General features: G+C 32.2%; 4 protein-coding genes across 8 annotated transcripts; 3 read left to right on the plus strand and 1 right to left on the minus strand.

The window, feature by feature from the left end:
* The first annotated feature begins 7 nt into the window (after window positions 1–7).
* LOC100812982 (putative protein TPRXL) lies at window positions 8–1544 on the plus strand. The gene has a single exon (XM_003532440.4). The coding sequence runs from the start codon at window positions 450–452 to the stop codon at window positions 1233–1235; it is 786 nt and encodes a 261-aa protein (XP_003532488.2). The 5' UTR covers window positions 8–449; the 3' UTR covers window positions 1236–1544.
* Window positions 1545–3504: 1960 nt separating this feature from the next.
* On the minus strand, window positions 3505–6212 carry LOC100813519 (ras-related protein RHN1). Of its 4 annotated transcripts, none has more exons than XM_014778679.3 (6): window positions 6022–6212; window positions 4784–5029; window positions 4552–4600; window positions 4100–4173; window positions 3922–4015; window positions 3505–3824 (listed from the first exon to the last, which is right to left on the minus strand). In XM_014778679.3, exons 1-6 carry the CDS (start codon window positions 6058–6060, stop codon window positions 3727–3729), a joined length of 600 nt encoding a protein of 199 aa, XP_014634165.1. In that variant the 5' UTR covers window positions 6061–6212; the 3' UTR covers window positions 3505–3726. The 4 variants fall into 4 exon arrangements, with proteins under 4 accessions (XP_014634165.1, XP_014634166.1, XP_014634164.1 ...); XM_014778680.3 differs by having other exon boundaries at window positions 6018–6149; XM_014778678.3 differs by lacking the exon at window positions 6022–6212 and having other exon boundaries at window positions 3505–3846; window positions 4784–5920.
* A 4189-nt stretch (window positions 6213–10401) lies between these two features.
* LOC100500563 (uncharacterized) lies at window positions 10402–10844 on the plus strand. Its single transcript, NM_001364606.1, has one exon. The coding sequence runs from the start codon at window positions 10423–10425 to the stop codon at window positions 10630–10632; it is 210 nt and encodes a 69-aa protein (NP_001351535.1). The 5' UTR covers window positions 10402–10422; the 3' UTR covers window positions 10633–10844.
* Window positions 10845–14529: 3685 nt separating this feature from the next.
* On the plus strand, window positions 14530–17852 carry LOC100814061 (FRIGIDA-like protein 4a). Of its 2 annotated transcripts, none has more exons than XM_041017930.1 (3): window positions 14530–15487; window positions 16642–16772; window positions 16935–17852. In XM_041017930.1, exons 1-3 carry the CDS (start codon window positions 14674–14676, stop codon window positions 17505–17507), a joined length of 1518 nt encoding a protein of 505 aa, XP_040873864.1. In that variant the 5' UTR covers window positions 14530–14673; the 3' UTR covers window positions 17508–17852. The 2 variants fall into 2 exon arrangements, with proteins under 2 accessions (XP_040873864.1, XP_003532490.1); XM_003532442.5 differs by having other exon boundaries at window positions 14531–15487; window positions 16642–16817.
* The last annotated feature ends 4389 nt before the right edge of the window (window positions 17853–22241 follow it).

The raw sequence follows: 22241 nt of genomic DNA on the forward strand, positions 1-22241 counted from the left end.
CTTCCAATTTTAAGGAACACTCAGAAAAAGGAAAGTAGTGAAATTAATCTGTAGAGTAAGAGTTTACTCAATCGAGGAAGAATAATACAGATGTAAAACTTTTGTTAGTTTTACCATGCGAGCATGCATATGGCAGTAAATTAACAAATTGACTGCTCTGATCTAGAATGTCAAAACTCAAAAGTCCAACCAAACTAGTTGCTCAGAAGAAAAGCCTTTGTGTTCCCTAGGACCATTTCTCTTTTTACGATTCGCATCCGTCTGCATCCAAGCCTCCTTTCTAAGCCAAAAAAGGACTGTTTCCCGCCAAAAAGGACTTTGTTCTTACTTCTTACCTCCACCTATATTACCGTGCATCTTCTCTACAGTCTGCCCCCACATTCTACGAAGGAAGAGACAGAGATAGATAGATAGAGAGAGAGTGGTGATACTCCAACTCCAAAGAGAAGATGAAGGGTTCATCCAAAGTGATTATGGGTGCAACCTTGGTAATGGTGGTAACCCTTGCAGTGGTCCTAGTCCTTATATTTGTGCTGCTAGCTGAGCTCTACTGCTCCCTCTTACGGCGGCGGCGCCACCTCAGAAACAGAAACTCCAACAACACTATTCCCTCTGCCACCACAGCCAGAGCCAATGCTTCACCTTCTCACACAGCCTCACAACCCCAACAAGAGTCTACTCCACCATTCCGCAGCATTTATGCACAAGGAGTCCTCCAAGCTCCAAGAAACATCCTTCTCCCCGCAGTTTCTTCCAAAGAAGAGAAAGCTGGACCAAGGAAGCAGAATCACTATTCTCAACTTGATCAATTTCTTCAAGTTGAAAGCCCTTCCCCACCACCATCCTTCATATCCATAGCACCGGCCTCAAAACCAAATCTTTGCCATGATGATGATAAACAAGCACCTTGCACTGGTGGAGAACAACAGCTTGTGTACATTTCCAACCCCATTTATGAAAACGAGAGCCAAGGGAGTGGAGCAGACACTCCCCCATTTGAGACACCAGACACTTCACCTTCGCGCTTGGAAAGAAGTGGTTCTTCTGAGGAAGATGATGAGGCAACCCTTGCTTGTGTTACCCCACCTTTGACTCCAATGAAGAAGCTCCCTGCAGAGGCTTCTTCAGTTTCCCTAAGAGACGCAAGGTCCTTGGCCACTTCATGCAGTGATTCACGTAGCAACAATGGCCTCTCTTCATCATCCGCTTCCCCTTGCACTTCTCCTTTATGGTAATTTTGTTTTGTTACCAGGGTAGTTTTGTGAATAAAGTTAAAATAGTGGTGGTGGGTTTTTTGCAGGCGTGGTTATCATAGCGCCTGTTGTAGTAACACTCATGGCATGATGCAACTCAACTTTATTATTATTATTTTATCTAGGCTTTCTTGTAGCTAGTTACACTCTGTCTGTTTCCATTGGCATTGTAGTTGTACACTCTGCTTGGAAACTTGGGTGCATTTCCCAGTAGAAAATTTTATATTTTTCCTTGTGTGATTTTGTAGAAATTAAATGAAATGAAATTGTTTCTCTCTCGATTTTTAAGGGCATGGAGTTATGTTCCCGATGAATAATGATAATAATGCATTGGAGGGTAAAGCCACAAACAAGCTGTCACCTGCTCCATCTGCTATCTGCATGCACAGTCTTTAGTTTTTCGTCCATTTCGATAAGGACAAGAACATTGTTCTGCCGCAACGCAAACTCCCTTAGGCAAAGAAGCTTCAGTTTTCCCCCTGATTCTGTTAAGTAGTTTTCTATGGTTGAGATAATAGGAAAATTATTCGGTTTTGTTGGGAACTTGGGAGCATGTAGGTGATGAAGAAATACTACTTAGTTGGGTTGAAAGATAAAATGAATAAAATAAAAGGAAGAAAATGAAGATAAGATAAATTTAAATAAGTAAATTTGTCTTGCTATGTTATGAAAAATTAAAAGAAATGAAAACAAATGTTCTTGTTCGGCTATATCAAGATAATAGAATAAACGTAAAAACTGTAACAAATATATGCAAAGTGAATGCAACAATAAAAAATCTAATGTACCTGAATCCAAAGTTAACGAGGCAACAAAAGTTTCTTCGGTTGGTATATATTGAATTTATATTTTAGAAGGACACGAGTTTAAATAAGAAATCTTTGGCATGTTGTAATATGAAAGTATCTTTTAAGCATTTTTTTTAGCCTCAAGATCTATGTTGGCCTTAGCGAGTGAGTATCTTTTAAACATATGCAAGCACCTTTTAAATGTCCAGTGGGCATTTTGACTAAAATGGGGTATTTTTTTTTAAAAAAAATTATCAGATGGGAATAATTTTTAAAGTCGTATAATTTTACATGATTTTTGTTTTTTATTTTTTATGAAGTCGTAAGTTGAGACACTATTATTTTATGTTTTATTATTTTTTTATTGTTTCAAAAAGAAGTCGTGGTCTTCTACACGACTTCAAAATCTTGGAAGGTTTTACAACTTATGCTGATTTTTTTTTTGTTTTAACGTTAGTTTTAAGAAATCGTTTAGTATTTTATGCACTTATGAATTAAGAAAAATAGTAATTTTGTATGAAGATGATAGTATTATTATTTAATTTGATTTGATAAAGTTATTTTAATATTAACGACATTAAATAATTTATTAATTATTTAATTTTATTTTCTTTATAAATCTTTGCAAAAATTTAAGTATTTTGTTTTCATCATTTCCTAAAAAAATTTACAAAAATTCATAATATCATAAACAAAAAATATAAATTCACTATTTTTTAAAATAAATTAAAAACCTGCATCACGGGAGAAATATTATAACAAAAACTCTTTTGAAATATATTAATACGGAAGAAGAAAATTTTTTAAAGTCGAATAAAAGGCTATGACTTCAAATTTTGAATTATAAAACACGAAATAATTGTGTCTCTATTAAGGACTTCATAAAAATAAAAATAAAAACAAAAGTGGCATAAAATTATATGACTTTTGACTTTGAAATCATAAACATCAATATGACTTATTCTCTTTTGGAAATCAATTTAAAAATTACTCTCATTTGTTAAATTAAAAAAAAAAAAAAAAAGGAATTACTCCCTTTTAGTCAAAAGATTCGTCGAGTGATCAAACTAGTTTAAAGATACTGCACACACAGGGAAAGCAAGGTAAATCCAAAAACTCAGAGAAAGTATTGGACATTCCAACAGCCAATGATGTCATTACCTTCGGAGGCATTAGGCAATGGAGATAAGTCCTTTTTGCGTCTTCCTTTTGTTTAGTCAAAATTGAGTAAACAGACGAATCTAGTAGTACTTAAACGTTTTACAAATACATCATTTTTTATACATATGTTTTAAGAGCTTTAAATGCATGCTTTTTATAATTAGTGTATAATTGTACATTCACTGTAAAAAAAAATTATACTAATCCTTTGTTTTGTTTAATAAGAATAAAGAGAAATAAGTAATATAAAAATGTCAAATTTTTATGATATGTTAAAGAGAATATGAAAGTTGATTTGCATGCCGAAAAAATAAATAAAAATAAAATTTGACCAACAGCAAGTGGGTGTAAATAATGTGTTTACAGAAAGGAGTTGTAATGTAAGCGATAAACAGAGTTTGGGCGTGAGATCTTACAATGTACACCGATCGAACATGCCTTTGTTCTTGTTGTCTGAGCAATTACATTTACATAGACATAAACAATGGACACGTCAAACGTGAGGTGAGGAAAGCCATCAATAATTAAGTACAACAAAAGAATCCTCTTCTTGTTTCTCCAGCTCTGTTATGCAGCTTCATTCCACTTTGACGTGAAGGATTTGCTTTCGCCAATCTCTTGGCTGCAAAATGTTTTTTTAATTTCTATTTAACCAATCTTAACAATTACTGTCACAATTGGCCAAAATACTTTATAGGGTTTATGGGAAATTATTTTACCTATTTCATAGAAGAGCTCGTTCACGTTTTGTGCGGTTTTTGCTGAAGTTTCAAGAAAAGACAAGCCATTTTCTTTGGCATATTCCTCGCCCTCCTGCAACCATCAATTCAATTACAAAGTTCGTCACATAAAAGATGAGTACTGAAACAAATCATGAGAACAATTCACTAGAAATACCTCATATCTGACTTTTCTCTCGGCTTCCAAATCAGCCTTGTTAGCCACCAAAAACATTGTCAAACTTGAATTTGATGAAGTGAATTCTCAAATTAGTACCGTTTTATGAAGTTGTGATGAACTTTTTCAGAATGATTCATAGAAGTCAACTTAGCCCAAGTTCACAACTTTTTAAGTATGCAGAAAAGAAATCTGGTTCTCAATTTTTAGATGTAGTAACTTATGATGTGCGGGGGACAAGGGTAGGAGTAGGATTAAGGCTATCAAGAGGGAGAACATTTTTTTTATGTAAATAAATACTTTCGTCTGAAAACTTACTCTTACCAATGAATTTATGATCGTGATATATGCCACATGTTTACAAGATTCTAGCGTCAGACAATTTATATTAAGCTCAATAATACAGTAGCTTTTAAAGTTTGTTCAAAAGATATATACATTTTGGCAGTTACCTTGTCTTAGAACTTCTCGAACCCACTTCTTTGCTCGTACAAAAGAATCCTGTGCCAGAGTATGAATTATTTATTCAGCCAGATATGTTCACTGTAAATGTAATAATAGACATCTAAATAAAACATAATACTGAATCTTTTAAAGGATAAATACAGTAGAATAATCGTGAATTAGTGATATACTTCTATTAAGTATATTGAGAATATTTCAACTACATAATTAATTAATTACCATGCTTGTGATGTCATACACAACAATGGCAGCAGCAGCACCTCGATAGTACATAGGAGCCAAACTGTGGTATCGTTCCTGCCCTGCTGTGTCCCATATATCAAATTTTACTGTCGCTTCATTTAAAGACAAAACCTGAGTGAAGAATGCTGCTCCAATTGTTGAATCCTGGTACTCGGAAAATTCACCTTTGACAAATCTAAGAACCAAACTTGTTTTCCCTGCCCCCATGTCCCCAAGAAGAACCTGGGATATCATAGATGATCTGATCATGATCTTTATCATGTTTAACATCGTTGGAATATTTTCTTCTGCTAATGATGCATAATGTATGTCCTTTTTTATCATAGGAAAACGAGGGAGGGAACAAAAATTTGAAATTTGAACCAAAGAAAAAATTAGAAATTTTCTTTCATCTTTACTTTTTCTTCATTTTCACTTCAACTACACAATAAAACTTTTGAAATTTGAAAAGTTTTCTTTCTTTCTCTCAACCAAATTATATAGGGTAACTGGCCAGAAAAGTAAAGGATGGGGATTGACATAAATACATAATATTTTACTTGGCAGATTGAAGAAGCACTCACGTTATTATGCAAAATTCAACTAGAACTAATCAACGACTTCGCAAAAATCTTACTTGGAGCATGCAAGGATATTATATGTAGCTTGAATAGCACTCTGCAAGTCATTAATATAGTCGCTAACTGAATGAATAACTAAAAATCTTGTTTTCTACATGAATGGTTATGGTTTTATATGTAACTTGTTCCCCCAAAAGAGAGGGGTGGACAATACACACAACCCAAAGGCTTACAGCTTACTTGGTCAAAATACACGTATGGTTTTAATCATATACAAGAATTGTACTTCTGTAAACGTATAAACGATTTTGAATAAAAAAGTATAAATTTTCTTGAAGGATGCAGATAGTTGTTGCACTAGCTGATTGAAACAAAAAAAGCAGAACATTTTTCAATGATGAATCAAGCATTAAACGATCATAATCAGACACAACAGTTTCTTAGAATCCAACACTGGTTTAACGTAAGAAACAACTTGAATTTAAATTAGCAATATATACAAGTTATTTGCTTGTCCTGTCCTAGTATATGTGATATGATATGTTGTTCTGGCTTAGGGCCTAATAATATGTCAAACAGGAGCTATTTCTACTTTTTGAATGGAGCTGATCGTCATCATATCAAATCAAAAAAAGGTGGGGAAGACATACCTACCAGTTTTGCTTGTAAACTCTTGTTTCCTGTCCTCGCCATAGCTTAGATGATCTATGGGGGGAAAAAGAGAGAAAATTTCTTTAGTGCTCCTAAGATTAAAAGGATAAGCCAAGGAGAAGGCAAATGTGTTAGTAATGAGAAAAGGGAGAGCTTGAAGGCTGAAAAACAATAGTCCACGACTGGTAGTTTGTTGGTTGGACTAGTAAGTAAGCTGATATGTATAAAACTTTTTCTTTGAAATTATCCACGACTTATATTTTAAATTTTGCTAAGGTCCATGAGTTAGCTTTTAAATTTAATCAAATTTATATCTAGTTAAGCTTTTATGATTATAAATTAGCAACACTGTATTTAATATTTTTGTCCTTTTCATTTTACGAAGACTTTTTTTTTTTAAAATCTTACTTTTAGTCTTCAAAATTTGATCATATCATCCATTAGTTTTTGTATTTTACAGAAAATTTGTTTTAGTTTTTTTTTTTAAATTATTAATATGTCTCTTTCAAACATATTAAATTGTAACTTTCAAATGTTTCACTTTGTGTTTGTTTTGATCGTATTCTTCAACTTTTGTTGTTGTAGATTTATTCTTATGTTTTCTTCTAATTTTATTTGTTTATTTGCATGACATATTTATGTTTTAACAAAAATTGATATTTTCCTTCTAACATAATTTTTTTTTAATAATGGTTTTTACAATTAGAATAGGTTTTTACATGGGTGTTATATTGGGTTACAGGTAAAGAGACGAAAAAATAGAGAATAATGGTTATCATTTCAATAAAAAATAAAATAAAAATTTCACAAAATGTCATATAAATTTTAAAGATTTATCTCTTTTTATTTTATTTTCATTTAAAAAAAAGGAAAATGTCCATTTGAGTCTCATTATGATTGATTTCTATAAAAGATGTTCGGGAAGAAGAATTAAATTATTAAATTTTTTGAACTGAAAACAATGAAATAGTTTAATATATTTGTACAACACTTAAATATTTCACTCTTAATATATATGTAATAATGTAATAAATGTATAACTCTATCATTGTTTCACTCTCCCCGTCCTTCATCACATTCACTCTCACTTAAATATTCTCCTCATCATATATATATATATATATATATATATATATATATATATATATATATATATATATATATATCATCTTCCAAATTCAAATATGCTTGTAACACGTATAAGACATATTCTCTAGTACTTTTAATATCAACTACATTATTTAAATTAACATTTTATCTTTTTTTTTTAATATATTTAGTTCTACCTTTAAAAAAATTATAACTTGAGTTTCAATATTTTTAAATACTTAGTTTTAAAAAAATACTTAGCTTCCAGCACGTGTATACGGAAGGTAGCAAAACTGCAGATTGGCTCGTTAAAGGGGAATCTCTTATCAACAAGCTAGATTTAACTATCTTGCAGCAGTGCCATAGTTCTCTTTTTGTTGTTTACTTTGTTCATGTTATTATGGGACTCTCTTCCACGAGCTCCTAGTTTTTTTTTTCTTTCTTTCTTTGTCTTTATTTTCTCAATCATAAAAAAATAAAAATATTAACTCATTAGCTTATAACGCTATTTTAAATAAATGATAGTTTACAAACATAATTTATAAAAAAAATATATATGTAGTTGTTCTATCAATTTGTTGTCAATGGACTCCCAACGTTTGACAACAACGAATAATTTTTTTTGAAAAAAATTAATATCAAAACAAAAAATAAATGTTTTGTGGAGGTTAAAAAGTTATTTAAGCCTAAATTTTACTATAAACTTATTTTCGAGTTAAATATTTTTAAATAAAATTATCTTGTGATAAATTAAAATTAGTTTTAAATAGTCGAAAACCAAACTATACCTACTGTGATCCCTACAAAATGAAATCAAGCAATAACAAAACATGAAATCAAGTTTGTTTGATTGTTACTTTCACTACTTTCATTTCATAACCTACTTTGCCATGAGAACAAGGGCCCTACTCTGGGACTTGACGTTGATTGCGCTGCTTTAAAACATCTAAAATGCATAAAAAATAAATAAAAAGTTATCCACTCTGCAATTTGTTCTTTAAAAAATGTATAACAAAATTCAAAAGATTCCCTCTCCTCCTTTCATTAAAAATATTTAATTATTATAAAAAGTTTTTTTTTTTTAAATTTAGAGTGTGTTTTTACTATAGACATATACAATTTAAATATAATTAAGTAAAAATTATTATATACAGTATCACATATCGCATCATTTTTTTATTAGAAATCAATTTTTAATTTAGTTTTCTATCAATGTTGTGTTTGATGGAGTAGAAATGGTGAAAAAATAGAAAAGAGGGAGAAAAAATAGGTGAAAAATAAAAAAAGTGAGACTGTTTCTAGTTGAGTGGAAATTGGTGAACTGAACCGCAAGAAAATTAAAATCGGGACGCTTGTCTTAAATTTTGTGACGATTTTTTTTCTTCTAACAGTTCAAAACTATAAAAAAAAATGCAATTACAGATATTTCATGCTCTCATGATCAATCATGTGAATAAAAAATCACTAACGAAGGATTTTTTATATCTCTTAAATCAAACACATTTGAATTTTCTTTATATCTCAATTATTTTGATTTAATTTATCTATTTTTGTCTTCTCTATATTTATCTATTCTATTTCTTCCCTGTCACCCAATGTAAAAAATGAGAGATAGGAATATAGTTGTTTGGCTAAATTATTAATTAATTTTGTTTGTTTATTTAATTATTTTAATTTGATCATTTATTATTAAAAATTAATTTAATCCCTTAATTTCTAAAATTGATGCAACATTGTCAATTTTGTCCAACTGTCGGAAACAACATTAATTGCATGTATACGTGACACAATAAAAAAAAAAAGTAACATAAATACCACATAAGACACCTCTATATATTATAAATTTAAATAGCGTTAATGGGATGCATAAAAAAAATAGCGTTGATGGGAAGGGCATCATTGTATTATTTTTAAGATTAAAGGTCTAAATTAAACTTTTAATAATAAGAGAACTAAATTGAACAAATAAAATTAAAAGAAAAAGATATTTAGTCATATTTTTATAGTGTCTCCCCTCTCATAAATGGTGAATATGTAAGTATTTTCTTCCTTTCAAAAAATAAATGTAAGTTTTTTCTTAATAAATCATGTCGAAGTTTATGATAGATATCTTATAAATTGTGGTATTTAAGAGATTTTCATTATGGGCTAAGGAAATGAGGGGGAAATATTACATAAAAAATTGTTGTTTTTATTTAATATTACAAATGTGTGTGTTCAGCAAATAGTTATATGGTCCCCTACAGTACTTGTAGATCTTGAGTTTGGAAAAAGCATCTGCGAGTCTGCGACGTGTGCAATCTACCATAGTAAATCTTAATTTTCCCACGTATGCTTGCCCTTCATGATCTTTTTCAAGCTGTGAATTGTCCCATACAAATTTATCATTATTTCTCCATTGATGAATTATCCATGCACGTGCATGTTGAGTCATTTTCGTTTATTATTTTTTTTAAACATAAAAATATTTTTCTTAGATAAGTCCAATCAAACACGAATTCGATATATACGAGTTTTTGAATATATCTCGATTCGTTCACTATAGTTATTATTATTATTATTAGAAGCCGCATTAATTAATACCAAATAAGTTAAATATAATGAAAAGAGAAAAAGGAAAAAAATATAGAAAAATAAATATATTTATAAGTTGTTTACTCATGTTTGATTGGACTTGCGATTGGGAAACCATGTGGAGTATAATATTTTTTTAACCCCTAAAATACAACGAGAAGAAACAAATAAGTCCCGCATCACGTGAGAGAGGAAAAAAAATTATCAGGAGAGAGAAAAAAAAATAGATAAGCTCAAAAAGGATTATTTTCTTTATCTTAAGCAGAAAAAGACTTTCACGTGGATCCCAGGTTAATTTTTTTGTCCTTCCCCTGTTTTGATAGCAAATAGCAAAAGATGGTATTCTAAAATATTTAATAATATTTATATTTTTTTAACACTTTCCTTATGCAAAAATATAAAATTACTTAATTTTTTTTAAAGAATTAATTATATTTAATAATAATATACCACACCATAACTGTAAAAAACTTTTTGATTATGACTTTCTTTTTTCATAGATTAAAAAAAGTATAGCGCATTTGGTTAATCTTTTTATTTTAAGGAATGGGGTTTTATAAGTTGAATAAATATTTTTTTAATCTCGAAGGAGATTTCTATTTAATACTGTGTCTGTGTGTGTGTGTGTGTTTTAAAAGAAAAGTTACCTCGAGAAAAGGCCCTTGAATTGGTATATGAGCGAAGTTTGTGCTCTAAGATTTTTTGACCTCGTAAGTTTTTCAGTTTTCACCGCCGTCACTCATGGCTTCCCAATCTCAGGTTCAGATGAGCAAGCTCCGTGTTTCTGTAATACCGGAAAGTGACAGTGGCAATGGAACGACGTCGTCGCCCAAAGGGCAGTGCCTCTGTTCTCCAACGACACATGAAGGCTCCTTCCGGTGCCGTTTTCATCGCTCAGCCACAGCTTCATCATCTCCACCTTCTTGGATGAAACGCTCCAACAACAATTAGCCACCCTGTCGTCGTTTATGCCTCTCTCTCCATTGGTTCGTGTCTATGTTACTCATTTTGTTTATCCATAATTAACTACGTACTTTCAGAATTTGCAATGTGCTAAATTCTATATGAGTGATCATATAAATAATTAATTAATGTTGTGTAGCTCCAAATTGCCACGAATCACTATTTAACTTGTTCTGATCAATCGTCTGTGTATTTTGCACATGTCTTTCTCATCTTTCCAAATCATCTATTTCTTTTGTCTCCTCGCACTCGATCAAATGCCAACATATAACTAATCTGAAAAAAAGGATTTTCTCTTTTTTTGGTATGAATTTAAGAGGTTTTTCAAATTCTCTTAAATTACAGACATATAACGTACTCCTTAGAATTCTTCTTAATATCGCCCAGATATTTAGATCTGTGATTTACCTACCCGGCCCCAGTTTTGGTTAAAAAGCGGATCCAAGCTAGGTTTCAAATTTTACTTAATTTGTAGCATGATCCATAATTCTATTCACGCATTTTCGTCCTCCTTGTTTTGTCTGAGGTAGTAGATTATTCCTCTGGTCAGTTTCATCTTCCTTCTTTAATTTTTCTGATTTATAAGGATAAACAAGAGAGATATAAAAAATAACAATAAATGTGATAAATCATATGTTGGGAAATAAAGAGAAAGATAAAAAGGAAAACAAGATAAAACTGAGATAAAATAGAACATCAATCCATGTGTGATGATACATGCATGAACTAATTGACACTATTTATTTATCTATATTTTTTTGTTATTTTGTACTCCCGTCATTTATTACATTTACAATTTTCTGTCTTTTATTTTTTATTTCTTTTAATGTCTTTAGAAACACACATGTGTCCTTGCATCATTTTCTTTATGAATTATGAGTTATCTCCATTGATCTGAACCATTTCAAGTAAATTTATTTATGGGAATGAACTTTATTTAGATAACAAATGTTTTGAGCGAAATAAAAAAAAAGAAGAAAAGATAAAATAAAAACAGTTGTGAAATTTTAGTCCTTCCGTTGGATGGATATATTAAATAGAATTGTGTTCATTTATTAAATAGATAAACTACAATTATCATACATAAGAGATTTAATTGGCGTAATTAAAATCTGAAAAACTAAAAGTGTACAATATTAATGATATCTAGGAAACTCAATTAGAATAAATAAAACATAGTGGTAAATTGGATAATTTTAATATCTAAGGGATTAAAAGTTCAATTAAATCTAACATAAAAAAGTTTACATTTTTTAAATTAAATTAATTTTAATTAATATATAAAAAAATTACCCATTTCTTTTCTAAACAAGTAAAAAATTATCTCTTTTATTTATTTCTATCTATTTAAAGAACATCTATTTTATTTTTCTTTTAAATACAGAAATTAAAAGGAAAAGCTTTTGTGACTATATAGAAAAAATAAGTCGTTAAATCAAGAGATAATTTTGATAGAAACTTGCCAATACGTAAACAAGTAATATAACGAGAGGGAAGAGGATTGAGCAAAAATATTTTTGGAAAATTTAGTCTCTGGTTTTCAATCGGTCATAACCGATAACTCCAACTCCAATCAAGTTACAAAATACCCTCTCTAGATAATTGATTAATTGTTTGAGGAAATTTGACAATAGCCAATGAGTAATATGTTACTCTACAGAAATCGAAACTTTTATTAGAGCTCAAAACCGAACCGGAAAAAAGTAAAATAGCCACTGAATTTAGTGACCAACAAAGTCAGTCGCTAACCTATAAAAACAGAGACCGATTATAGACTGACACAATAATTTAGTATTTTGTAAATAAGTAAATTTAGTTAAGTCTGCAAGTGAATCTGCAACGGACCATTTTATTAGCGACTGAAATATTCGGTATCAATTTAGCAATTGAACTCTATTTTGGTCTCTAACGGTTAGCAGATTGGTCTTTTGCAATTATTTATTTTGGTCGCTGATTTGATAGCTAAGTAAGTTAGCAACTGATGTTTACAATATCAGTAGTTAATGAGCATTTTCATGGTAGGGGCTATCAAAACAAAGTTGCCTAACCCAGCTCGGCAGGCCAAATTGGCCCACTTTTTTTTTCACCCCATCAATTCAATTTAAATTTTAGAATAAAAGAAACAAAAATATAGCACCACGCTTGGTACTTTTTGACAACTCTAGTCTTCTTCATCCTTTAGAAATATTTCGTGTTAATTTTTATATAAAACCCATTTTCCAAACTTAATCATGCCAAAGTCATCATCAATTTAAGACATATAATCAAAATTACCTAAGACTAAGACAAAACAAATAGGGGAAACTACTCCATTCAAAATTGGACATCCAGTGATTGGCACACATTTAATTACCATTTCTATTAGAACCCTATTTTGAAAATTATCCCAAACCTATAAGGCTTTAAACAATACCCAAATTCTTAATGTAAAATGTGGTTATGAAAATGGGTAATATGTACTTAAGAGAGAGAGGAGAACTAAACAAAACAATTTTTGTAATTTTTAAAATTGTCTCTTTTTCAATGTTTGATCAAAATGATGAGTTTTTGTTTAGTTTATAGCCTATAATGCCTAAGAATGCAACTTATCTATCTGAAATTCTAACTGTAACGAAAGCTTCTAATGCAAATGGTGACAACTTCTAATTTTTTCACAACCAATCTTTGATGCAACAAGGAATGCAATTCAGAATCCAATATAATCACAAATATCACAATAGAAATTCAATATATCAAAATGAACCAATAAGTTGCAAAATCATTTGCACTATACCAAAACAATCATATTGATATCAAGAACAATTCCAATCAACCAAAAATCTGATGAAATTGCAACCAAAAAATAAAATAAAAAAGTTCCAATAGAATACCCAATTCAATACCAAGTGCTTTTTTATATTCTTAAGTTTTTGTCACTCCTTCTCACTTTGCTTATTTACACTCTTTGGCGTGTGACTTTGGCGCAATTCTGGCAGGAGAACAATAAAATTGGGAAAGAATTACAATGAGATTGAGCATGTAAACTCGCTAGCAGCAAATATTGGAACAAACAAGTTGAGGTGGAAATTGTTGTGGATGAAGCTCAAGAAAGAGAAGAAGAAGAAGAAGAAGCTTTTTGAGTCTGCATCACCCTTTCAGGTTCCTTATGATCAATACACTTACTCTCAGAATTTCGATCAAGGGACTGCACTTGATGAACCAGATGATCTTTCTCTGTTCGGTTTGCTGATCCTTCCATGGTACTTGTGAAAACAAAAGGTAGTTTAAGGCAAGGCTAAGGAAATTAAATTGAAACGCTGCTATCTCTTTACAATGCTAAATGCTCATAGTTATGTCTGTATATATATATATATATTTTGCGTGGGAGGGGGTTCTAATGGTTTTCTTCATTGTAATCCCATTATTGTGTTTATGCGTTTTTGTGTGTGTTTTTAATATTTTTGAGAGCAGAGGTCCTTGGGTTTGTGCGAAATTGCAACATCAATGACGCCGTTGTTACAGACTTGCGAAGGTGAGGGAGTGAAATAGGCGCGTCAATGATGGTGTTCGGGTTGTTTCCAAGCGCTGCGATGTTGTTTGTGACTTGTGAGTCCAAGACAATAAATTTATGTTAATAATTTCACTAATCAACATTTTTAAGAAGAAAAAAATGAAAATTAATGAATAAATCAAAATCCTTAATTTTTAAAAATAAAAAAATCAAATATCTTAATTAAACTTTAGAGATTAAAACCGTGGATTTATAAGACTAAGAAATCAAAATTATAATTAAATTTATATTTTTTTAACAATATTTTATTATTTATTGAACAAATATGTAAAATTTTTATTATTTTATTTTTACTTTTTGGTAGAGAAAAATAGAAAAAGAAAAAGCTCACCCATTCTTTCCAGTCTTCCACACTTGCAGTAGTATGACAAACCCAACGTGAATCCGGAACTTGAAGCTACTCAATTTTTTCCTCCTCTTAACGGTTAATTAAATTAGGGTTTTCGATTTCGGTTTCAGAAGAGACTTAGCACTCTCCAATGGCGACGAGGGTCCACCAATTCTTCGACGAACTCGAAGCGAAGAAAACCATTCTCGCCAAATGCACCGACCTCTTCACCACCCTCTCCACCCACTTCTCCTCCCTCCAACACTCCGTCGCCGAGAAATCCCAATCCCTCGATTCAAAGCTCCAATCTCTCGATTCCCTCTCCAAAGAAACCCTCGAATCCCTCCACCGCCGCGAGACCTCCATCCCGGAGCGCGAGTCCTCCGCCGCCGCCCGCATCAAGGAGCAGAGGGAGGCCGCGCTCGCAGAGCTCCTCCGCGCCACGCCTCCCCCGGACCCCGACCTCTCCGCCACGCTCAAATCCCTGTGGAGGAAGATGGACGCAGCGGCGCTGCTGCGGTTCGTGGTGTCGAAGCGGAAGGAGTCGGCATCACTGCGGGCGGAGATAGCGGCGGCGATGGAGGAAGCGGTGGACCCGGCGCGGCTGGTGGTAGAGGCAGTGGAGGAGTTTCTGAAGAGCAAGGTGGCGAAGTCCGGGGTGACGGATAAGAGGTGGGCGTGCGGGCTTGTGATACAGGCGCTGATGGTTTCGTCAGAGTCAAGGGAACATTCTAGAAAGATCGTGGAGAGAGCCGTTGCGGTTGTGGAAACGTGGAAGGAGCATTTGGATGGGGAATCAGAGAGTGGTGCTGCCGAAGTCGTCATGTTTCTGCAGATGGTCGTGTGTTTCGGATTGAGGTCTAGGTTTGATGATGACTATTTGAGGAACTTCGTTATGCAATTTGCTTCTAGAAGGGACATGGCAAAGCTTGCTGCTTCCTTACAATTCGGCGACAAGATCATAGGTTCGTCTTTTCTTTGCCTATTTACGTTGAAATGTAGGTATACAGATGACTTATGATGTAATAGGAAGAGAGATACAGACAAGTAATTAGTGTTGATGGAGTGTTTCATGTCTGAATATTATCACTCAATATTTTATAGACGAAAATGCAAGGAAGCTGGAATTTTATGGTAGTGATGGGTTGGGAAAATGGAAAGTCTTATAGTAAATCAGTAGGAAAGGGTGACTGCCAAAAGATTTTGTGATGGTGGTAGTGGAGGTGGAAAATGGTGGGAATGGGCTAAGAAAAATTAGTAATTGAGTCATTTAGGGTTTGAGTAGAGAGTTTACAGGTTTTCTGCTTACATTTCTGAGCTTAGGGAGTCTTGTTGGGAGCTCAAATATACCTGGGTTTTCTGCACATAATCATAGTTTAAACTTGGAAGTGATTCCTGTGTATTAGCTTATTTTCATATCCCTAAGTATGTTGGTATGGTATTTTTTTTTTAAAAATATTCTTCAGTTTTTTAAGAGGAAGGGAATTCTGATACATTACCAAGAGTTAGTATGGAGAGCATAATTTAGAACAGGGCTATGGGGTTTTGGGTCATCAAAATTTTAAAATACAGTGGAGCTGATTGAAATTTAAATATTTTTCTTCAAGGAGTTTGCTTGTTTCTTTTCCTTTCGAAATAGATTTTATTGACTTATAAGCATTTCTTTGTGCCACCCTGCTGATTTTCTCTTTCAATGTTGCATCTGCTCATTGGTAAATGTTAACATGCCAGAGCCTCCTACTTGCTATGTTAGCTATTACCTTTCTGCAACCTTTCATCAAAATATCTTGATTTCCTATACTTCCAAAAATCCTCCTCAATTTTCCCATTACACCTACCCTTGTAGACATGTAGGTGTAGCTGTCTAACGAGTTAATTTTTCTCTGTAATAAAGTCACCATAAGACATAGCCTAAATGGCTAAATCAAATGTTAAGAGAAATGCTGACCAAAAAAAAATGTTAAGAGAAATTCAGTTGTGTTATCCTATACAGATTTTACCTTGTTTTTGATTTATTTGACACTCATTGTCATACTTTTACACTTCTCATTGTGATTCTTCTTTTTTGGCCAATGCATACTTATTTGCATAGACTAATTAAAGCAAATGATTTATGCAGATATTATAGATGAACTAATTAAAAATGGCAAAGAGATAGAAGCTGTTTATTTTTCTTCAGAATCTGGTTTGACTGAAAGATTTCCTCCAATCGACCTACTCAAGTCCTACCATCGGAACTACAAAAAGAATGTTAGTGCCATATTCAAAAAGGGAAACAACAATCATGCTACTATGGTCTGCATAAATACCTTTCTATTCTAATTCAGTTTCATTAGTGTGTTTATGTTAAATAAAAAAGAATGTATGCCATTGATGGATTGCATTGTTAAATCTGTCTCTATCATTTTTTAGGATGATTCAAGCACTTCGGAGTTGAATTCCATTAAGGCTATAATCAAATGTGTAGAAGATCACAAGCTTGAATCAGAATTTAACCTTGATAATTTGAGGAAGCGAGCTACCCTTCTGGAGAAAGCTAAGGCCGAAAAGAAAAAGGGTTCAACATCCAGAAGTAAACCTCAGAACAAGCGAGGCAGTGGATCCAGCTCTTCACGTCCAGCCAAATCAGCCAAATTTAACAGTGCACACTCATCATCTTTCAGTCGCAGGAACCTGGCACCTTCTCTACAACCCAGTCCTGGTGCAAGATTTTCTGCTCCATTCAACTACCCCAGCCAAACCATATACAATGGTGCAACTGCTAATCCTTATGCAGCAACCTATGGAACTTCCCACACTCAAAGCCCGGCTGGAATAACACAACAGCACTACTCTATTCCTGTTGACAATTTGGGTCCGTCTGGTTACCGGTCTAGTGGTTCTTATTCAGGACAGACTAGCTATGGCCTATACGACTACAGAAATGGTGCTCCTCCAACTTATCCACCTCCATACTCAGTAGATGAAACCACCTACAGGGGATAAGTTTTCGTCCTACGTATCCTTTTTCTTCCCGTTGTTTACTTTAGATGCTACTTTCATTTAGTTTACTTCCTGTTTTGTGATGCTAAAATTGGAAAATATAATAGGTTCCTGGGAATAGTACTTATTCAAATACATAGATATATGATGCCAACCGCAGACAAGGCAAAGTTCGTTCTTTTTTTTTTTTTGAAGTTTTGACTTTTTCTTTTTGAATGTAATTAATTTCCCCTTTTCTTCGCTAGAGCTATTAGTCAGAGGTTTGTTTCACCTTTTCCTTTTATTTGTTATAGGCTATTTTCTACATTTTCATGCCGTTTCAATGTATTTCCAAATTAGCGTCTAAAAGAACTGCTAAAAATGCTATTCTAGTTATAACTTATACTTTTAATTTTTAATCGCAATAAAATGCAATCAACATATCTATTACATCATGAGTCTATGTTAACTAACGTTCAATCCCTGAAAATGAGGAAAAGGCTTTGTTGGGATAAATGAATTTCAGTTTAGGAATCTACAGCTTAAAAGAGATTAGTCTCGGGAATATTTTTCGTGCATAACAAAACATTTGTTACAACACATTGAGACATAAATTTTCATAAACATGTTAAATACTCCTTTAGATACAAGGAGAAAGCAAAGGGTAATACAAAAATGTATTTAAATAGACTAACTTCTGTTAAAGTCATTGTCAAAGAATCACCGAGAACAGACAATGACCTTGCAGAGGGTAATTGTTTATTGTACTCTCACTATTGCATCCCATATTACATTCCGAAAAATTCATTTGAGAATGTAAATTTACATTTTAGAATGGATTTTTTGAATTTTTATGAGAGGTGCATGAGTAAGAATGTAGGAAATAAATTTTCTTATAGAGGCATGGTCCAAGTCCAAGGCCCACCAGCGTATTGTGCGTCTTGGGCTTTTTAGTTAACAGACATTGAAGTATTCTTGTTAATATCAATCTCCTAATAAATCTTTAGTATTTTATATAAGAACCATTGAAAACAATTTTATATCTTAATCATGAGAAATATTATCATTTTAAAATGATTTGCTAATTTTATTATACTCTTAATTTATTGTAAAATTTATTAATAGTTGTTTACTTATTTTTTATAAAAGTAAATATATTTATTAGACTATTAATAATATAAGTTATACTTATTAGTAGAAAAAATATTTCATGAATTACAAATAATATCATTAAATATAACCATTACTTACGCCAATAAATATAACCTAACGAAATCGGCTTGGAGTCAGACGACCACGTAACATATCAGGAAAGCAACGCATTTTATTATACTCATCCCGATTCATTATAATTGATTAATTATAGTATGAGAAAAAATTATCTTAATATAATTATTATTTTAATTTTTTAATATGATATTAATTAATTTTTCATTTTAATGTAACATTAATTATTTGTTTCCGCTTATACATCAATTGTTGTATAAGAAGAAATGTAATATTAATTTTTTTAGGTTAATTTTATAAAATTATTATTTTTATTTCTTTTATTTAATTATTTTTTTCTTGATATGTATAAAAAAATTTAAAACGATAATTATTTTGGGATGGAAAGATTATGTTATGATTTAGCACACTCCAGAATTTTTGCAGCAGCGTTTAGTTTAATGTTCAATTATTGATATATATCTTGAGAAAATATAATCTAACAAGATTAGTTGGATAACAGCTCACATGTGTCGGTTATTTAAAACAAGTAAACAATTATATATACATCAAATGTGTTTGACATTCTAACATACAAAACAATACTTTTAAGATATGGATGATAATGATAATAATAATGATGATAATAATGATAATGGTGATGTTAGTAATCATGATGACGATGTGTAGTGATGATAATGACAGATAATATTTATGATGATGACGATAATAGTGAAAATGATTGTGATGATGATAACGGTGAGAATGATTGTGATAATAATAATAATAATAAAAAAAAAAGTGTTATGGTCAAATTTTGAAAAATGATTTTTTAAAAAAAATTAAAAATCAAATTCATGAAAAAAAATCTTGATTTTAAAAACAAGTATAAAATGAATAAAAAAATTAAAATTTATTTCAACTCCATTTTTATCAAATACATTTTATTTTAAAATTATATTTGAAATGAAAATTAAGAAGTCTTGCAACTGCCTCAAACGGATCCTAAGTAAATGATTTTTTGGTAGCAGGTGAATGAATCACAAACCCGGTTCGTTTGACTAGTTATCATTGTAGGATTATTATACTCATCCTCAAAATTCTCTCTCTTGGGGATACATAATTAATTTGCTGGAAAGAGAAAGATATTTATTTTATAAGACTTCAATAGATCGGGTTAACATGCTGCTGGTTATAATGTCTTTGTCATGTCGTGCAACTGCTTGAAGTTTCATCTTTTATTTTTTCACTCAGTTGAAAATATACTGTATTATAACGTTTTCCCTCTAAGAAGAAAATGAAGCACTGACTTAGTCATCCAAATCCCAATTTTAATTGCAAAGCCGCCTTGGAAAATCTCGTCATGACGTTTCTGAACAAAGACACAATTGTTTGCTTATACAATTTTTTACTTTAAGAAAAAGATTATTCGCTTTGTGATACTCCTTTCCTTGGCCTATAAAGCTAACATCACAAAATATCATATTCATACTTATATACCATACAGTAGGACGACGGTTCCGTTCCGTGAGAGCAACTCCACAAGCATATCTACAAATATATATTTAAATGAGAAAAAAATTATTTACTCCAAAAGTAACTTTTCTTTATCATTTATTTTCTCAAAATCTAATAATTGTAATATATAACAAATTTTAACCATTAGATTTCAAAAAAAATAAATGATAAAATAAAAAATAAATCTAAAAAAATTACTCTTGAAACAAGCGGATTCCTCCTCTTTAAATATATATTAGATAAATTATACAAGCCGAAGAGACACCTAACACACTCAAACCGAACACATCCTTCAGTCATGTATCCACATATACCGAACAATACGTTTCGTCCTTCAATGCATGAGCAACAAGCATCATTCAGCTGCAATTATCACCACTAAATTTGCTTAAGGATAATCACTCAATTAGGGACACCTAAGCATGATTAAAAGGAGTATTGCTCAACTAGTAATTATTGTGTGATAGACACATAGACCCAAGGCCCAACAAGGTTAGTATAAAAAGGGGTGAATCCTCGAGTAAGGTGAGTGATTCATTCTCACCTACTCATTATATATATCATTAATAACTCTAAGTCGAACCCTCACTTGAGCATTGCAGCATTTTGCAGGTATTCTTCCCTCTGCTCTGTCAGATGCTCATGCACCTGAATCTTCGACAAGGAACAACTAGCAGATGACCCTTCAACTCTAGAGATCCTTCAACATAGTAGAAGGCCCTTTGGCAAAAGGACGAGTACTCGATCCATTTGTGACAATAACAATTTGGCGCCCACCACGAAGCCAGGTAACATATATCTCGACCCTGAGAATTTATGACTATAATAAGAACTAAAACGAACATAACAACAATGGAGCAACCGACTAATCACCACAACGAAGATGTTCGATAGAAGACCAGACTGACCTGTTTTCCATAGTCAGGAGACTACAAGCTTAGGTCTCCGACATGCAAAAACACCATGCTGAGGAAATTGTTGCCCTTTCGAACAAGAACACCATCTTCAAGAAGCACATAGGTCCCGACAACCTGAGGCTAACCCGTCAAAAGAAGGGGAGGTTGAATCAACCGCCATAGGCTTACTTAGAGCCATTAATATGAATGTGTGTTCGAATGCTATTTCCTCGACTTGCAACACCCTTGGAAGACAACTGTCATAGTTCAAGAATTCGTTCATCCCTTCGGCAATAAAAGCGCATAACTGTCACGAGAGGTAACCATTTCAACATGTCATAAAGACCTTCATTTCGGCCGAGGCCAAAAAAGGGCTTAGGGGGCTAGTATACCGGATAAAGTACACGATCAGGCCGGAGGGATACCTAGCACACCCTTCAACCATGTATTCATATATGTCGAACAATACATCTTAGTCTTTAGCATACATGAGCAACAAGCATGATTCGACCCTGTTTATCACCATTAAATCTGCTTAAGGATAATCACTCAATTAGGGATACCTAAGCATGATTAGAAGGAATATTGTTCAACTGGTAATTATGATGTGACATGCCCTCAGACCCACCCCAGGCCCAACAAGGTTAGTATAAAAAGGGGTGAACCCCCAGCTAAGGGGATTGATTCATTCTCATCTACTCATATATATCATTAATAGTTATAAGTTGAACCCTCATTTGAGTGTCAAAGTGTTTTTTTAGGTACCCTCCCCTTCGCTCTTCTAGATACTCATACATTCAAATTCTTGACAAGGAACAATAGACAGATGATCTTTCGACTCTAAGACCCTTTAACGCAATAAAAAATCCTTCTGTAGAAAAATGAGTACCCAATTCATTTTGTAAGAGGAACAAAATATATGTTGATATATAATTATATACAAAGTACTAAGTTAAAGATAAAGTTCACATCAAAAGTAAAGGTCAAAGTATAAACGTATAGTGAAACCCTTTGTCAATTATCATCTAGGAGTGTTTTTTTTGCATAATCAATTTCAGCCTGTCATCATCATTGACTTAAACCAGAAAAAAATAGAATCGTTGAAAGATGTGTGTATAAAGGATAAATTAAAAATCTT

The sequence above is a fragment of the Glycine max genome, chromosome 8, assembly GCF_000004515.6.
Source record: "Glycine max cultivar Williams 82 chromosome 8, Glycine_max_v4.0, whole genome shotgun sequence".
Taxonomy (NCBI): domain Eukaryota; kingdom Viridiplantae; phylum Streptophyta; class Magnoliopsida; order Fabales; family Fabaceae; genus Glycine; species Glycine max.